This window comes from Alexandromys fortis, unplaced genomic scaffold, assembly GCF_014885135.2.
Source record: "Alexandromys fortis isolate MF-2015 unplaced genomic scaffold, M_Fortis_MF-2015_v1.1 scaffold_17, whole genome shotgun sequence".
Taxonomy (NCBI): domain Eukaryota; kingdom Metazoa; phylum Chordata; class Mammalia; order Rodentia; family Cricetidae; genus Alexandromys; species Alexandromys fortis.
This window is the reverse complement of record NW_026067896.1, coordinates 14,291,265-14,309,063: the sequence shown is the minus strand read 5'-3', so window position 1 is coordinate 14,309,063 and position 17,799 is coordinate 14,291,265. Positions and strand designations below refer to the sequence as shown.

At 47.9% G+C, this 17,799-nt stretch overlaps 2 protein-coding genes across 3 annotated transcripts in view; one reads left to right on the top strand and one right to left on the bottom strand.

Annotated features, from left to right (window-relative positions):
- The window catches only part of Spry4 (sprouty RTK signaling antagonist 4), a 14,928-nt gene extending 9,950 nt beyond the window's left edge, over nt 1-4,978 (top strand). For both annotated transcript variants that reach the window (XM_050161445.1, XM_050161451.1), the window contains exon 2: nt 593-4,978. In XM_050161445.1, coding sequence (XP_050017402.1) covers nt 640-1,542 — 903 coding nt within the window. In that variant the 5' untranslated portion in view covers nt 593-639 and the 3' untranslated portion in view covers nt 1,543-4,978. The remainder of the gene's footprint in view (nt 1-592) is intronic.
- The window catches only part of Arhgap26 (Rho GTPase activating protein 26), a 1,368,274-nt gene that overhangs the window by 803,070 nt on the left and 547,405 nt on the right, over nt 1-17,799 (bottom strand). The gene's annotated exons all lie outside the window — the stretch shown is intronic.

The following is a 17,799-nucleotide window of genomic DNA, read 5'->3' as shown; positions in this document are numbered from 1 at the left end:
TTTTTTTTTTTTTTGATTTTTCGACACAGGGTTTCTCCGTAGTTTTTGGCTCCTGTCCTGGAATTAGCTCTTGTAGACCAGGCTGGCCTCGAACTCCCAGAGATCCGCCTGCCTCTGCCTCCCGAGTGCTGGGATTAAAGGCATGCGCCACCACCGCCCGGCTCTTTTTTTTTTTTTTTTTAAGACAGGCTCCCGCTCTGTAGATCAGGCTAGTCTCAAATTCACAGCTGTCTCCCTGTTTCCACCTTCCCAGATTCTGGGATCATAGGCATATGCCACCATGCCTGGTGGCATGACCCACCCTTTACCCCATCTGGTGATGCTGGTAACCAAAGCCAGAACCTGTGATGCGGGCTAGGAAAGCTGTCTTCCACCAAGTTGTACCTCAGCCTAAGAGATGTTACTTCTATCAGTATTTTTCTCATTATTGACAATTTAAGCCTTGGGAATTACTAGGAAGTTCATTGAAGAAATTTGGTTCCCATTTCATTTTAGACTCCCAAGGCCTGATAGAAGGTTGAGGGGAGAGTATTAACAGGCCATGTATTGATGCTGGGAATCCATTTTCTCTTTTTTCCTTCCTCTCTCTCAGGGCCCCTAGAAGCCTGTCCATTGGTGCAGTCCAGGACCGTCAGCCTCATGGAGCGCCCGGTCCCACAGAGTACTGTCCCTTTGACTCCCAGCTCGGCCATGGTGCAGCCTCTCCTTGACAGCCGAGTGCCCCACAGCCGGCTCCAACACCCACTTACCATCTTACCCATCGACCAGGTAAAGACCAGTCACGTGGAAAATGACTACATAGACAACCCTAGCCTGGCCCCCACCTTGGGTCCCAAGCGGACCCGAGGTGGGGTCCCAGAGCTGGCCCCTACGCCTGCCCGCTGTGACCAGGATGTCACTCACCACTGGATCTCCTTCAGCGGTCGACCCAGCTCTGTCAGCAGTAGCAGCAGCACCTCCTCAGACCAGAGGCTCCTCGACCATATGGCTCCACCACCAGTAGCTGAGCAGGCTTCACCCAGGGCTGTGCGCCTCCAGCCCAAGGTGGTCCACTGTAAGCCACTGGACCTCAAGGGCCCAGCAGCTCCTCCAGAGCTAGACAAGCACTTTTTGCTGTGTGAGGCCTGTGGGAAGTGTAAATGCAAGGAATGTGCGGCCCCTCGGACGTTGCCCTCCTGCTGGGTCTGCAACCAGGAGTGCCTGTGCTCGGCCCAGACCCTGGTCAACTATGGTACATGTATGTGCTTGGTGCAGGGCATCTTCTACCACTGCACCAATGAGGATGATGAGGGCTCCTGCGCTGACCATCCCTGCTCCTGCTCCCGCTCCAACTGCTGCGCCCGCTGGTCCTTCATGGGTGCCCTCTCTCTGGTGCTGCCGTGTCTGCTGTGCTACCTGCCGGCCACAGGCTGCGTCAAGCTGGCCCAGCGCGGCTATGACCGTCTGAGACGCCCTGGTTGCCGCTGCAAGCACACGAACAGCGTCATCTGTAAGGCAGCCAGTGGCGACACCAAGGTCAGCAGGTCTGACAAGCCTTTCTGACACTTTGGATGAAAAACTCGGCACTGCCCTTGGAAACATGGTCCCTCCTGCCAGTCTCCTGAGGCTGACTGTACTCATCTGTCCTCTCCTAAACCCTAGATTGAGAACAAACAGGCAGAGACCACTACCACCCAGCCTAGAGTCCCCAGAAGGATGAAGATATACTCTGGGGTTTTCGTGTTCTTGAAACTTTCATGTCAAGCAACAGTGACGGCATCGGGGTGTGGTGGCTTTGGATGTGATTTCTTCCCATTTCAGAAGATGTGGACACAATCTGGAAGTTTGGCCCCTCGATGGCCTTCCCAAGCCCTTCAATCTCTTCCTTCCACTTTGTCATTGTCTCTGGCTCCTGCTGGAGCCTCCTAGCTAGGAGGAACAGCTCACGGAAGGTGGGATACCTCGAGGAAGACCCTCAGAGCCTTGACTTCTACCCTTCCTTCCTCTGTCCGTGCCTGTCGGCCTTGGCCTTTTGGGAAGGTGCACCGTAGCAATTCTGCTGTATGTACTTGATAGTTGAGAACAGAATCACCCTGGAGCCGCGGGATGGACAAGGAGCCGCTGGGCAGTGTGTTCCTCCTAGCTTCAGTCACTAACTTGGGGGTGTCCACTCATCACACCGTCCTCTGCTTCTTAACTGAGTCACAGACTGGCCTGCCTGCTCTGTGTCCCGAGCTCTCTACACTCAGATTCTTTGCAGAAACTCACTGAGTTAAGAGGGCTCTGGGTGACGCACATGAGACCAAATATCATTTTGCCAATGAGTCTGAGGCTGTGGTCTCTGGATCCAGTCACAATGTTTTTATATGTTTAATTAAACTAGATGCTAATGGTGTTTAAACAATAATAATACAGCAACTTGCTTCTTTTTGGGCCACCCCCAGGAAGGGCTGATTTAAAATCTGGGGGCAAACAACCTCAAGGAGCATAATTCCCCTGCCCATCAGGAATGGCAGAGAAGAGGCCGCACCTCCCATTGGCAGAATGACAGTTGAGCCGAGCTGGGTTTGGGTTTTCTTCTGATTCTGCTGCTTGCTGTCATAGCCTTTGTGTATAGTGATGTGTCTGTCTTTAATGTAAATAGAGAGAGGATGAACAGAGTCTATTTTAGTGTTAGGAGGCCCCGGTGGGGAAGTCAGAGGAGCCCAGAGTGGGTGGGGAGCAGTTCTCTGGAGGGGGCGACTGGATTTGAGCCCCACTTTTGTGTGCAGCACAACCCCCACCCCTCCCGACAGCCCCCCCCAAAGACGTAGCAACTCTTTCTCTCACGGTGCTAAAGGACCCAGAAAGTGCAGCACGTCCAGTGGGTAGGTACTTGTTGCATGCAAAAAGCTATAGTGTCTCTGGTCCTTGCCCCCAGTCTTTGTGTGGGGTTTTTGCTTTGTGTGGTATTTTGTCCCTGTCCCTGCCTCTTGATGATGTGAGAAGTGGCCTGGGTCAGAAGAGATGCCCCAGGTGAAATTGGGAAAGCATTAGGCGGAAATCGTGTGGAGCATCTCTGGCTCTTCCATGCAGGACCAGAGCTGCCCCCAGGAAGGAGGCGAGCAGGCAGGTAGCTATGAGTGGCTTGTACCTAATGCTCTTTCTCAAGGATTCACCCCCACCCCTACCTTGGAAACTAGTAGTAACACCTTATGATTTAGAATAAGTTAACTGTAACCATAGGTATTTATTGGTTGGAAGAAGGGAGGGTTTTATTTTCAGCTTTATTTATGTAACATTTACTGGCTTGTAAAAGGCAAGTATAAAATACTGCATCTTCATTCTCTATGGCTAACCCGTATAGCTGCCCTTGCCACAGTTGCTTGCAGTGTTCTTGCACAGACCGGAAGGAAAGATAGAAACACATTCAGCCAACCACTTAACACTAATTGAATGTATTAGAAGCTTACTGAAGGGGCTGTGGATGTTTTCCTCAGATGAGGTATGTGGAGGGAAGCCCCCAAAATGGTAGCGCACACGAACACCCTTCCTGAAAAACCTGGGAACTTTGTCCAGGGTCCCTCCCCCCAGTCTGTCTCCACAGAATAGCCAACCCAGTGGCAAGTTGCACTTTGGTGATCTTGGTCTGTACACCTCTGTGGACAGTTGGGTTACACACGCCGTGTATGCACACATGCACATGTCACACTTACATACACACTGACCCTCTACCACACAGACCCTGTTTCCTGGCAACCCCTCTCGAGCCCTTACTTTGTGTACATAGCTGTAAACACGGATTTTTATGGGTTTTGGTTTGCCTTTTTATTTCCACACCCCCCTCTTGTTTGGGCTTGTGAAGGAGGTCTACAAAACTCCCCCTCCCCCCAGGAGTTTGCCTTGGGGCCCACTTGCTTGGTGGTAAAGGGAAGGGGTGAGGGGAACAGCCTTGATTTCCTCAGCTCTGTTGTTTTTTTTAGTTTTTGTTTCATTTCTCTGAAAACACCTACAAGCGGGAGAGAACACAGAACAGAAAAGTGGTAGTGTACCTGTAGAGTCCCCACCCCTTCCCAGGAGTACAGGCTCTTGCAAACACTAAACATTTCTGTAGCTGCTTCAGCCGGGTGACTTGCTGTCATTAGCAGGTTGTTTGGCTGGGTCCTAGCTCTTCAAAAGTTCTAGCTGGTTCCCATTTCTAGACCTGGGGTTGGGTGGCAGTTGAGGATGGCATGTAAGATATTTCCTAAGAAGTACCTTGGCTATTTGGTTTGTGCTTTGTGGGGAAAGACCAGCCTTCCTGTGAGCACACTTGGGTCTTGGGCTAGGCTAGCAAAGCCTTCCATGGTACAGTCAAGGCTCCTGAAGCCAATAAAGAACAGTCCCTCAGTGTTTGCTTTGGGTACTTCACAGACCCAGGAGGTGGGTTTGTTGAGGTTGGGCAGGCTGCATTGGTGGGGCCCACCTGGATCACAACCCCAAAGGAGCAACACATGCAAACTTGGTCTGGGCCGAAACCCAGGTCATCATTTTGAAGCAGCCTGGTCTCCAGAAATGTCTGAGGTGTGTGGGCAGCACAGATTTGCACTGTACAACTTACTATACCATCCTAGGCGTCCCCAGCCTCCTGGTTCTTGCCTTCGAGTAGTTCACGCCCTCCCTGCTCTGTAACGGTGAGCTCCATCCTGCTTTTCCATTTCTGCTGTGGGTGACTCTGCCGCTTGCGTTCTCTTGCTGTCCCGTGGTTGCTTTCACGTCTGCAGCAGTAGAGCTGCTCCCCATTGCCCACTCCACCACATTCATGTTTTATTTCCCCCCTCCCTGTAGCCCCTTTCACCCCACAACAAAAGTTACCACAGGTTTCCTTTGTAAAAAATATTTATTTTGAAGCTCTATTTTAATAGTATTTATTTTAGAAAGTCTACTATTGTAAGAGTTCTTCTGTTTGTGAAGAAAAAACAAGTTACAAACTGAATGTACTGATCTAGAAGATATCTATAAATATATATTGTTAAATATACACGTGATTGCCATTCTCTTGTGTCGTCTTCCATTGCCTGACGTCCTCCCTTGGCAGAAGCTCCATGCTTGTCAGGGCTCTTACGCCACATGAACACATGCACACATTGGGCTGGGTGTCTACACTGGCGTGACCCTCACCTACCTCTAAGGTCACCTGGAAGCCACTGAAGCACTGCCAGTGAAGCTGCCGGATGCTCCATGATGCAAAAATCTTTCCTGGGTCACCTGTTCGCACAGGGTGTTGGGTTTGGGTTTTCTTCCTATATCTTGAGATAGTCAAGTTAACCCTTTAGCCCAGGTTAGCATTGAAAGTGTGTGATTAGGCAGGTAGCGGAGGCACAGAGGCAATCTGAGTTCCAGGACAGCCAGGGCTACACAGAGAAACCCTGCCTTATAATACCCCCCCCAAAAAAGTGTCATGCCTGGCCATTGTGTGTCTTAGTAATATAAATGGACAAGAAGCTTCAGAACTAGGAAAAGCTAGGGGTGTGTGTGGGTGGGGGACCAAATTTTGGTCTCAGTGCTCAACTAATGAGACCTCCCTCAAACAAGGTCTTTTGACTTCTAAGGCCTCCTGTCCACAGAATGGCTTGTCTTTGTCCTTGGTGCCTTGTCACACTCGGATCTGCCTGTCTCTGCCTCCTGAGTGCTGGGACCTAAGGCATGTCACCATTCCTGGCCTTGGTGTTTTTTCTTGGTCACAATGATGACATTTAGGATTCTTGGTAAAATCCAATCCTGTTCCTTATTGAGGCTTTGGAACATATGTCAAGGGTCCCCTGGTCATTGTCCAAAGGACCCAAAACACATTCTGCAGTGTGACCCTATCTACAGTAGGATTTGAATAAAGATAATCTCAAATTCTGTTTCCTAACCATGTGACCTGTCTCACCTCTACAGAAGTAACCCTCTGGTTCCCAGTAGTGTCTCACGTCTTGACTCCTCAGAGTCTCTCATAATTGGTTGGTTGGTTGGTTTTATATTGGGTCGGGTTTTAGAAGTTAATAACAAAGACACCAATTGAAGTTGCATTCTTAAAGGCCTACACACCCAAATGGCCTTCGGGGAAAAGGTGAAGCTGAGAGTCTCCAGAAGAGAATTCTACAACTGCTAGACTGCTATCCTCCATCTGGCTTTGGCCCTCCTTCGTTCCCAGTTACAAATGGCTTCGGGGTGACCCCAGAGGTTATTCGCTGCATTACTTTTGCCTGATGCTATTGGCAAAAATGTGTATTAGGTGGAATTGCTACTCACACAGAAAGTAAAAATGTAAATTGAAGCCTCTGCAGCTGTACTTGGGGAAGCATTGCATGGAGGAGCTGGAAAGTGTCCCAGTGACCAAATATAAAAGTTGAATCAACCCTCTTCCCGTCTGTAACCACACAGTACTCTTCGAAGAAGGAATGGGCTGGGCCTTGGTGCTAGCGTATTTGCCTGGCATGCGGAAGGTCCTGAGGTCACTTTTCAGCACTGCCCCCTCCCGAAGGGCTTGGCTTGGTGAGGGCATCTCTGACCCATTAGAATATATCCCTGTATCCCTGCAGCCTGGTACCCTGTTCCAGAGCCCCCACTATACAGAGCTCTTAAGCCGTCTACCTAGCCTAGGTAATTCACAGCTTGAAGTGAATTTAGCTTCCCAAAACATGAACCCCCAGAAAGACCCAGGCAGCCTGCCCCACACTGGAGGTGCTGCCAGATAAAAGCCGGGAGGACATTTTTAAGAGACTTGAAGTTTATTCATCGGAACTTTAATAAAACAATATGTCCAAGGCCCGAGGCAGGTATAATTTTCATAATTTATGGGTCTCTGAGACAGGAAGAGAGCTCAGGGTTTTATTGTGTTTCGCAGGATAAATGGCATTCCAATTGTCTGCCCGGTGTTCTTTAAGGCCTCTTGTCTGGCGGCAGTGCGGCCTGCTGGAGCCCACCTGGGCCCGGAGGCCAGAGGCAAGGGCTAATTATGGATGCATCTGGATGCATTAAGCAGGAGATGACTGAAAAACTCCCTGGGCTCTACTTCCTGTGCCCACACGTGTGCTAACAGTAACTGCTACAAGCTTTGGAGCCTCACTCCTCTCCCCTCCCAGCCTGCTCCTCCCTCCCTCCGCCCCGCCCTGCCCCCCCCCAACATCCCCTCTGCTGGCTGGACCTAGAGACTCGCAGGAGGTGACTGAGGACTCTGAGCCAGCCACACAGCAAAGGGTGAGATCCTGATTGGAGCTGCTGTAGACTGGATGCTGCTAAGGAGCATCAGGTAACTACAGGCCCCTGATGAAATAGTGCAGAGAGCGTCACTGGGGAGCATAGATGGGACATTGTTGTTTACAGTCTTGAAACAAAGTTATAATTGGCCTCACTTGACAGAAAATCAAGGTTCAGATGGGTAGATTTACCGATGCACCCTCAACCCACCACTGAGAAGTGGCAGGCGGGACATTTTTAACCCAGAAGGTCTTCCAAAGTCAGTGCACTAGATGTTAAAGTCTTTTCAAACTTTTAGACCCTGTCTAGTGAGCACTGCCTTTGGGGGTTCTTTCCTTTGTCCTCAGAGGCTCCTCATCACCAGTCCTTGCATGACAATTTGTAGCGTGGGCTGTTCTAACCAGGATCACTGTCCACGAGACAGGATTTGAACCCAAGTCGCAACCACTGAGCCCAGCAGCCCCCATTAAAGCTGGAGCGCTGGCTCAGCAGAAGAGTGCTTGGTTTTGCAGAGGACCTGAGTTTGGTTCCCAGCCCCACATGGCTGCTCATAGCTTCCGGGAGAACCGACGCCCTCTGCTGGCACCAGGTATGAACCTAGATAGATGCACGCAGAACACACATACACAAAAAATTAGAAATAAACACTATTAAGAACCCATCAATATGCCAGTTCTGAGAAAGAAACTGTAGTCACACAGCACTGCTCTTTACTCCCGCTAGGCTGCCGCAGTGGCCATTTTCCAAGCACTACACCTCAGGGTGACTAAAGCCCTCTGCTTCCATCTAATAGAAGGGCCAGTACCCAGAGTGGATATGGTCAGGGTCTTGGGAGTCTGAGAAATGGCTGCCTTGCATGGTAAGGACTAGGAACTTACTGGTCTACCTGGCAGGGACTAAGTAGTTTAACCATGACCATGTGCACTCTGGGAAGGCAAAGAAGCGAGTAATTGCTCAGCCTACAAAACTGAATGCCTTAGTAGTCCCATCCCGATGTTGAAGAAGTCTCAGAAACTGGATTCTGGTGGTAGCGGAGGACGGAAGAGCCTAGCGGCGGCAGCTTTGATAGATACACTTGTGAAGAAATGAATGCAGGCAGGCCATGTAATCTTTTTCCATGGCCCCCTTTTTTTTTGTTTGTTTGTTTGTTTTAAATCTGGGCCACCTGTTTGGAAGGTGGGTCTTGGTTCCTCAGTAATTGTTTCTGGAAACACCCTCGCAGACATGCCCAGGGCTGTATCTCTCCGTGTTTAGAGATCTCAAGTTGACAGTCAAGAGGAACTGTCCAAGCTGGAGACGTGGCTCAGCTGTTAAGAGCACAGGCTGCTCCTCAGGGGACTCAAGATCAATTCCCAGTACCCTCATGATGGGCAACTCCAGTCCAGGAGGATCCAAATCCTCTTCAGGCCTCCCTAAGGACCAGCACCTGCTGCACAGGCATGCACACAGACAATAGATGAATAATGTAAATAGATAATAATGTATTTATGTACGTAAAACATAAAAGAAAAAAATCACATATGCAAGTGGATAGAGTACCTGATATTTGGGTATTCAGTTCATTTCTGCCTTATTCTATGACAGCCAGGTAATACTTAACTTCAGCAGGAGTCCTCCAAAGACAGCTTCGTTGGGGTGGGGGAGTGGAGGGTAGCGGCAGCACACACTTTTTATCCTAGCACTCGGGAGGCAGAGGCAGGCAGATTTCTGTGAGTTTGAGGCCAGCCTCAGAGTGAGTTTCCGGACAGCAAGGGCAGGGTTGGGGAAAGATAGCTTCCTCGCAGATCCCAACTTCTCTGGTACCTTCTGTCATCTGCCCTTCAAAAGTTCCCTCAGGGTTAAAAAGGCCTTCTGAATGACAGCTTTGCACTGTCTGAATGACAGCGTCAAGTTCCAGATCGCATATCTTTGCTCAAGGAAAACTTTCCTATCCCTGTAGTTGTTCCCCACTGCCTCAGCCTTCCAGGCTCAGTGAGCTAATTATGAAGGCAGCCGTCCTTCATTCCAATCACAGATAAATAAACGTCCAGCTGACACCTGACTGGTTTCTTCTCGCATCGCACAAGTCAAGCTATGGGAAGGCTCCTGGCGAAGCTGATGGCATTACTGAATAAGCTGTCGAGTTTGCACAAGCGCTTGTCATAGGGGCATGGGACACTACACCAAACCTGTATGCGTGCTCCTTGGTTCCATATCCCTCATACAGAATGCATGTCTGTTTCATCTGAGTTGCGAACACCACACCGTCTGCAGCCTCAGTTCCTCTAGTTATACTGTAACCGTTATAACAACCACAACATGTATGCTCTGGGCAGGTTTACCAGATGGATCGAATGTAGTCAATGAAAGCTTCCAACCGTGCTTGGTGCGTAGTTTTTTGTTTGCTTTTAGGGTTTTTTTGTTGTGGTTGTTTGTTTATTTGGTTGGTTGGTTTTGGTTTGGTTTTACGAGACAGGGTTTTTCTGTGTATCTCTGGCTGTCCTGGAACTCACTCTGTAGCCCAGGATGGGCTCCAACTCAGAGATCTTCCTGCCTCCGACTCCCGAGTGCTGGGATTAAAGGTGTGCGCCACCATTGCCCAACTGTGTTTTTTTATTTTAACATTATTAAGAATCAGATGATCACAGGGTAGTAGTGGTGCATGCCTTTAATCCCAGCATTCAGAAGGCAGAGGCAGGAAGATCTCTGTGAGTTTGAGTCCAGCCTTGTCTACAGTGCGAGTTCCAGGACAGCCAGAGCTACGAGAAATGGTGAGAAATAAATAAATTAAAAAAAATGATCTTGGTTAGTTTTGGTTTGGGTTTTGGAGAAAGGGTCTTATGTGTGGCCAGGCTGGACTCAAAATCCTTATCATCCTGACTCTGCTTCCCAAGTGCTAAAATGATGGGTGTGTACCACCATGCCCAGCTTCAGAAGATCTCTTTCAAAAATCACAGAGTTGTTGCAAAAAGGAAAACAATGGGCAAAATGAGGCTTCTGGGGCATGAGAGGGCTCTGCCGGTAAAGGTGCTGCTGTGTACATCCTGAGTTCAATTTCCAGACCCGACCCTGCAAAACTGTCCTCTGACTTCTACATATGGGCTGTGGCTTGTGTGTCCCTCAAGTCACACATTAATGATAAATAAAAAGTTCAGCCAGGCATGATGGTGCTCACCTTTAATCCCTGCACTCAGGATCCAGAGACAGGCGGATCTTGGTGAGTTGGAGGCCAACCAGATCTACAAAGTGAGTCTCAGGACAGCCAGGGCTACATAGAAAGAACATTTCTCACGATAGATAGATAGATAGATAGATAGATAGATAGATAGATAGATAGATAGATAGATAGATAACAGACAGATAGGAGCACTGGCTGCTCTTCAGGAGGACCTGGGTTCAATTCCCAGTACTGCATAGTGACTCACAACCACCTGTAATTCCAGTTCCAATGAAACTAATGTCCTCTTCTGGCTTCCACAGGTACCAAGCATTCATGTGATGAACAGACATACACGCAAGCAAAACACCTACATGTATAAAATAAAATATATATATTTTTTAAATATTTATTTATTATGTATGCAATATTCTTTCTGCGTGTATGCCTGAAGGCCAGAAGAGGGCACCAGACCTCATTACAGATGGTTGTGAGCCACCATGTGGTTGCTGGGAATTGAACTCAGGACCTTTGGAAGAGCAGGAAATGCTCTTAACCACTGAGCCATCTCTCCAGCCCCAATAAAATATTTTTTTAAAAGAAGATTAAGTGCCAGGCTTGGCAGGTGATGGGGGGGGGGGAGACTTCGTTGACTAATATGTGAAGCCCTGGATTCAAACCCTAGAACTGCGAAGGAAAAAGTGTCTACTGTGTGCTAGGCATTAATTGCCCTTTTACCTTTAAAATCACACATGGGAACTAGCCAGCACAGCAGGTGATAGGTCTGCCGTGTAAGTATGAAAACCTAAGTTCGATTCCCAGAATGCAACAGAAAGCCAAGCATGGTGGTGCATGCTTGTAACCCCAGCTGTGGGGAGGCAGAGATGAGTGGATTCCTGGGGCTCACTGGTCAGCCATCCTGGTCTAATTCTCAAAAACAAGATGGACAGCTTCCTGAGGAACAACCTCTGAGGCTGACTTCTGGCTTCCACACACATGTATCTGCACATACAGAAATAAAAATGAATATATGAATATGTATTTAAGAAAAGATGAAACTATACACAGGCTCATGTTATGCCAAGCTCATCTACCAACTGCTTTTCTCATTTAGCACATTAGGACTCCATCTCCTTGTTCAACTTCCGCCTTCTTCTTATATGTGTAGTTAATGTGTGTGGACGCACATGTGTGCCCTTGGATATACATGCACATATGTGCACATATATGTGGAGGCTGGAGGACAACACTGGATATCATTTCTCAGACATCACCAATCTTTGAAACATTTTTTCTTCCTTCCTTCCTTCCTTCCTTCCTTCCTTCCTTCCTTCCTTCCTTCCTTCCTTCCTTCCTTCTTCTTTTTTGAGATAGGGTCTCTCATTAGTCTGGAACTCTCCAAGTAGACTAGGCTAGCTGGCCAGAGGGATCCAGGGAATCTGCATGTCTTGTCCTCCCCACACTGTGATCACATGCACATACCACCACTATAGCCATGGGTTCTGGGTGGGAAACTCCAGTTTTCAGCACTTTACCATCTCCCCAGCCTTCCATCTTTTTTTTTTTTTTTTAATGTTTGTTTTGTTTTTCAAGACAAGGTTTCTCTGTGTAGCCCTGGCTGTCCTGGAGCTTTTAGACCAGGCTGGCCATCGAACTCACAGAGATCCGCCGGCCTCTGCCTCCCGAGTGCTGGGATTAAAGGCGTGCGCTGCCACCACCTGGCCAGCCTTCCATCTTCTAACAGCCAGCACCTTATTTTTAATTTATTCTATACCTTCACCATCCCCTCTCTCTGCTTTCCAGGCCACAAGCCTCATCTAGACCACACCCCTTTTCCCTATGCATGCCTTGCTGCAGGAACCCTGTGACAAAAACCAGGAGCAGTTGGCCCCCTCTGTGTGTGTGTGTGTGTGTGTGTGTGTGTGTATGTGTATACACACTGGCAGGATGCCACTGAGGGGCACAGGAAGACTTGCCAGATGGTGTGTGAATTAGCACAAGATCCTAGATGGATGGTGTGGGATTCACCTTAAAGATATCCATGAAAATCAACAGGAGGAAGCAGAAAGGACTGTTGCCCTTACAGACCACAGGTTTGCCTGGGTTGTATAACTAAGGCTCTCACTCAATGGTGACCATTACCTTTTTGTCCAGGCCTTCCCTGTTTCCCTCTTTAAATCTTACATTTCCCCCTCCTCTTGAGTGTGAGCCAGACTGAGTGACTACCTCCTGTTGTGGAATAATCTTTTTGCACACTGTGAAGATTGGTCACTTGGATTGGTTTAATAAAAAGCAAAATGGTCAATAGCTAGGTAGAATTTTCAGGGCAGAGAGGACGCTGGGAAGAAGGGCACCGATGCGGAGAGTCACCAGCCAGAGATGGAGGAAGCAGAAAAGCAGGATGGACCTACATAAATGAGGTAAGCGAGCCTCGGGGCAGCACATAGATAAATAGAAATATAAGTTATGCCTGGCATTGGTGATGCACACATTTAATCCCAGCACTCGGGAGGCGGAGACAGGTGGATCTTTGTGAGTTCGAGGCCAGCCTGGTCTACAAGAGCTAGTTCCAGGACAGAATTCAAAGCTTCAAACCCTGTCTCAGAAACAAACAAACAAAATAAGAAAGAAAGAAATTTAAGTTATAAGAGCTAACTAAAAATAAGCCTAAGCTATCGGCCAAGATTTCATAATAAGTTCCCTTGTCATTTTTTGTGAGCGGTCCAAAGAAAACTCAGTTCACACCCTCCCACAGAATAATGAAGGGGGTCGGGGTGGGGAAGGACCAGCCAGTTCCCCGTGGAGCCACTTCACAAGTGCAGCCTTAGCCAGGTGACAGAGGTCCACGCTCAAAACCTAGCACAAGGACACTTCACCGCTGGTGTTCTTCCCCCAAGCTCATAACCTTGGTCTAATAATTAGAAAACAGCAAATAAACCTAAACACTGGAGCATAGTCTAAAAAACACCTTCCCACTGCTGCTTGGGTGTCATGGTTCTGAAAAGCAAGAAAAGACAGAAGTCAGGGATTGGGGAGCCATGGCAGCACTGTGTGAAATAGTGTCCTGACCAGACCCGGGAACTGGGGGGAGCCTCTAATGAGAAGATGGTGAAAGTGGAATAGAATGTGTCCCATGTGCAGTTAGTTTCCTGTTTCAATACTGTGCTGTGGTTACTAGGGAAGGGGTAAATAAATAGGGGGTTTCCTTATTTTCTCTTGCAAATTTTTAAAATCTAAAATTATTTCAAAATATAGGCTGGGACGATAGCTTGTCTCTTAAAAGCACTGACTGTTCCCCCAAAGAACCTGGGTTGAAGTCTCAGCACCTACATATCAGCACACAACAGGGTGTTAACTCCAGTTCCAGGGGACCTGTCGCCCTCTTCTGGCCTCTGCAGACTCCACACACACTTGGTGCATAGACAGACATGCAGGCACAACAGCTATCACATAAGACAAAAATAAAAAATTCTAATCCTTAGAAAATTTGTGAAATAAAAAGGAGTTTTAGAATAAAACAGCAAAACTTTTGAGCTTCGTTGAACTTAATGTGAACGACAGGTTCTTTACCAATATCCCTAAGACACTATACTGTGCTATCCACCCTGCCGGGGTGCTCCCCTCCTCCCTCTACCTCCCTTCCACGCATCTCTGAGCCGCCTTTGTCCTCTTGCCCCACAGCTCTCAGCTAGGTGTCCTTCCCAAGCCTGGGCCTTTCTTGGTGCTCATGTAATTACATGTGTGTTCAGTATTTACTACCTTCCTCTCTCCAAGGGAGGTTTTATCCACTCCCTTGTCTGCAGGCGGTACGTTTTCTGACTCCTTAGTTACCTCCATTTTCTCTCTCTCTCTCTCTCTCTCTCTCTCTCTCTCTCTCTCTCTCTCTCTCTCTCTCTCTCTCTCTCTCTCCCCCTCTCTCTCCCTCTCTCATCTGACAGCTTCTACACCTATGTAATGAATTTTAGTCAGTTTGACACCTCTTCCCATTCCCTTCTTTCATCCCCCTTCCTCCATGACTAAATCCCCTTTTTCAACAAGTCTCCAATTTTCATGTCTGCCCAGAGTTCAATTAAAGTTTCTTGCCCAGCCATGGGTGGTTGGTTATCAGTGGCTAATCCACCGAGGAAAATGAAACCACCCCCAACAACCATTGACTGCCAACAGTCCTTTGAGGAGTGGGGCTTCCACATTTTCCCTCTCCTAACTACCTGGGCAAACAACTTAGCTGGCATTCATTCCCAGTTTTCGTTTGTTACACAAGATCGTCCCAGTCACTGGCCACCAACTGGGGTACAACTAATCCATGATTTGCAGGTCCAGAGCAGCGAGATTGGAAGAGTCTAATGAATTCCCCCATTGGCCCTTGTTCCTTGATAGTGATTGGCTCAAAATAGCCACGTGACCTAGCACTGGCCAATGGAGTGGGAGAGGAAATCTACCTGCGAATTTGGGCCAAAAGTTCTACCACAGAGATTTATAAGCCCAGTGCCAAGTTTCATCACCTTGAGACACAGGAGACAAAACGAACACCAAGCGCTGTGTTCTTGTAACAATAAGACCGTAACCTTCTTAGTACCACGAACAAGCTGGTGTGAAACTAGAAGCAGAATGGATGACAAAAAAAAAAAAAAAAAGGAAGAGCCGGGCGGTGGGGCGGTGGTGGCGCACGCCTTTAATCCTAGCACTTGGGAGGCAGAGGCAGGCGGATCTCTGTGAGTTCAAAGCCAACCCGGTCTATAAGAGCTAGTTCCAGGACAGGCTCCAAAACCACAGAGAAACCCTGTCTCGAAAAACCACAAAAAAAAAAAAAAGAAGAAGAATCTCGGGTGATGGAGGTGGGTCTTGTATCTTATCTGTTGCTTTCATTGGTTAATAATAAAGAAACTGCCTCGGCCCTCATAAGACAGAAAATTAGGTAGGTGGAGGGAGTAAACAGAAGAGAATGCTGGGAAAAAGAAGCTGAGTAGAGGAGTCGCCATGGTTCTCCCACTCCAGACAGACGCAGGTTAAGATCCTCCCTGGTAAGCCACCTCATGGGCTACACAGAATATTAGAAATGGGTTAGAACAATATGTAAGAGCTAACCAATAAGAAACTGAAACTAGCCGGGCCAGGCAGTGTTTAAAAATATATAGTTTCCGTGTAATTATTTCTGGGCATAAGCTAGCCATGCGGGCGGCCGGGTGCTGGGGACGCAGCCCTGCCGCTCCTAATTCAACACTTGGGGCTTTAAACAAAACACAACAAGAAGTTAGCTAGTCCATTAGTCATTAAACCTAGTGCCTTCTAGTGATACAAAGGAAGAACTATTTTGTGTCTATTAAGCCATTTTGAGCTGGATGTTTGTCACTGGGGACCAAAGTCACTCTAGCTGATACAACTGGTATGCTCTCAAGCATGGTGGTGCACAACTTCATCCCAGCACTCGGGAGGCAGAGACAGGCGAATCTGTGAGTTTGAGGCGAGCTTGGTCTATTTAGCTAGTGTGAGTGTGTGAGCAAGCCGGGGTGCACACATGGTCAAGAGAGCAGCTGTGAGATCCAGTTCTCTCCCTCCACCACGTGTGTCCCCAAGGGCTTGGCAAAAAGTGCCTCTCAGAAAAGCCGTCTTACTTACCCACAATCTCTATTTCTTTACGAAGCCCAGGTTTAGAAATAGCCTAGGGATGGGAAGCGTCTTTTAAAAATTACTTATAGGGGCTGGAGAGATGGCTCAGTGGTTAAGAGCGCCGTCTGCTCTTCCAAAGATCCTGAGTTCAATTCCCAGCAACCACATGGTGGCTCCAAACCATCTATAATGAGATCTGGCGCCCTCCTCTGGCGTTTGGGTATACATGGAGGCAGAAAGTTTTATACATAATAAATAAATATATCTAAAAAAATAATTACTTATAGGGGTTGGAGAGATGGCTCTGTGGTTAAGAGCACTGGCTGTTCTTCCAGAGGACCTGGGTTCAAGTCCCAGCCCCACATGGCAGCTCACAACTGTCTGTCACTCCAACTCCAATTCCACGGGATTGAACCCCCCCTACACAAACATACATGCAGGCAAAACACCAACATAGATAAAATAAAAATAAATAATTAAAATAAACAAACAAACAAATAAATAAAAATTACTTATAATCACAGAATTTTTAAGGCAAATCTCTACCATGTATTGAATTCAGGGTCAGGCAGGGTTCCCCAACACCCTGTCTCAAAAACAAACTAAAAGACAGTTACTATTCCATCAAGCGCTATTACACGTGTGCAACCTGTTATATACGTCGATCATCTAAGAAGTTGCCCAGCTCTCATCTGGGCTGAGTAAGGAACCCCCGTTGTCATTTTTCACCTCTCTCTGAGCGTCTCCCTGCAGGTGTGACTGAAGTGGGTCGGTGACTGTGCCTGGAGCCCTGTCCACCTCCAGACAAGTGTCACAACATCCTCCATGGGCAGTCGTTATTTCTACCTTCAAGTCTAAGGAATGGAGGCGGGAGGCTTGGGGGCTTGGCTAACTGCGTTCGTCAAACCATTCTCTTCCTTGAACATAACCCCATTTTCCTCACAGGTGGAGTGGGAAGGACAAAGAGCGACACTCCCCAAACCTTCCAAAGTAGATCACAGGGAATGTGGTTTTGTAAAATCAGAATTTTATTTTCTTTGTAATTCCAGGAAGAACCGGAGTTGGGGGGGGGGGGTGGTTCAGAGCTTAAATAGATCTCAAATTAGAAACAGTCCGTCCCCTCCCCAGCTACACAGCCCAACAAATCTCTCTCGTGTGGACTTTCAGACTGGAGCCCTGCCAAAAATGTGAGCAAGAATTCAACCCATTGTTACTTTAAATATCCTGTGTCACAGGCCATCTAGGAAGGGCTAAGTATGGGAATTTTCCCTCTGAGGTCTGGGATAGAGATATAAATAACTCATTTGTTAGATTTAGTCTTCATCCTGCCTCCCATAGCTTCAGTGGCTTGAATAAGATAGCCTGGAAAATAATGGTCCCCTGAAGCTTGGTGGGGAGGCCAGGGGCTCCTTATATCAGGAGTGTTTCTTGCTCTCTAAGACTCCTTCTTGTCCGACCAGTTGAGAGTCCTAAGCTCACCCCAAACTTCTCTTGCAAGTTTAGTCTGGCTCAGGCAATATGCTATCGACCTTCAAACTGTAGAACAGGTTGAGGTTTTTTTTCTTTCCTTCCTTCCTTCTTTCTTTTAAAAATCTTTCTTGTTTATTTATTTTAAAACACGGTCTCATGTAGCAATGGCCAACCTTGAACCTCTGATCCTCCTGCCTCTACCTGGTGAGGGCTGGGAGTCCAGGCATTTGTTATCTTCCTGAGCTGGTACTTCTGTCACTTGGTTAAGAAGGGAGGAGCCCTATGCCTGTGGTCTTTAACACTTCTTCCCTAAGTAGGGCCAGCTGGCGCAGGCCCTGAACTGGTGGCCTACTGAGACAGTTTGCAGTCTTCCCTCTGATGTCTCTGGCCCAAGGGCACAGCTT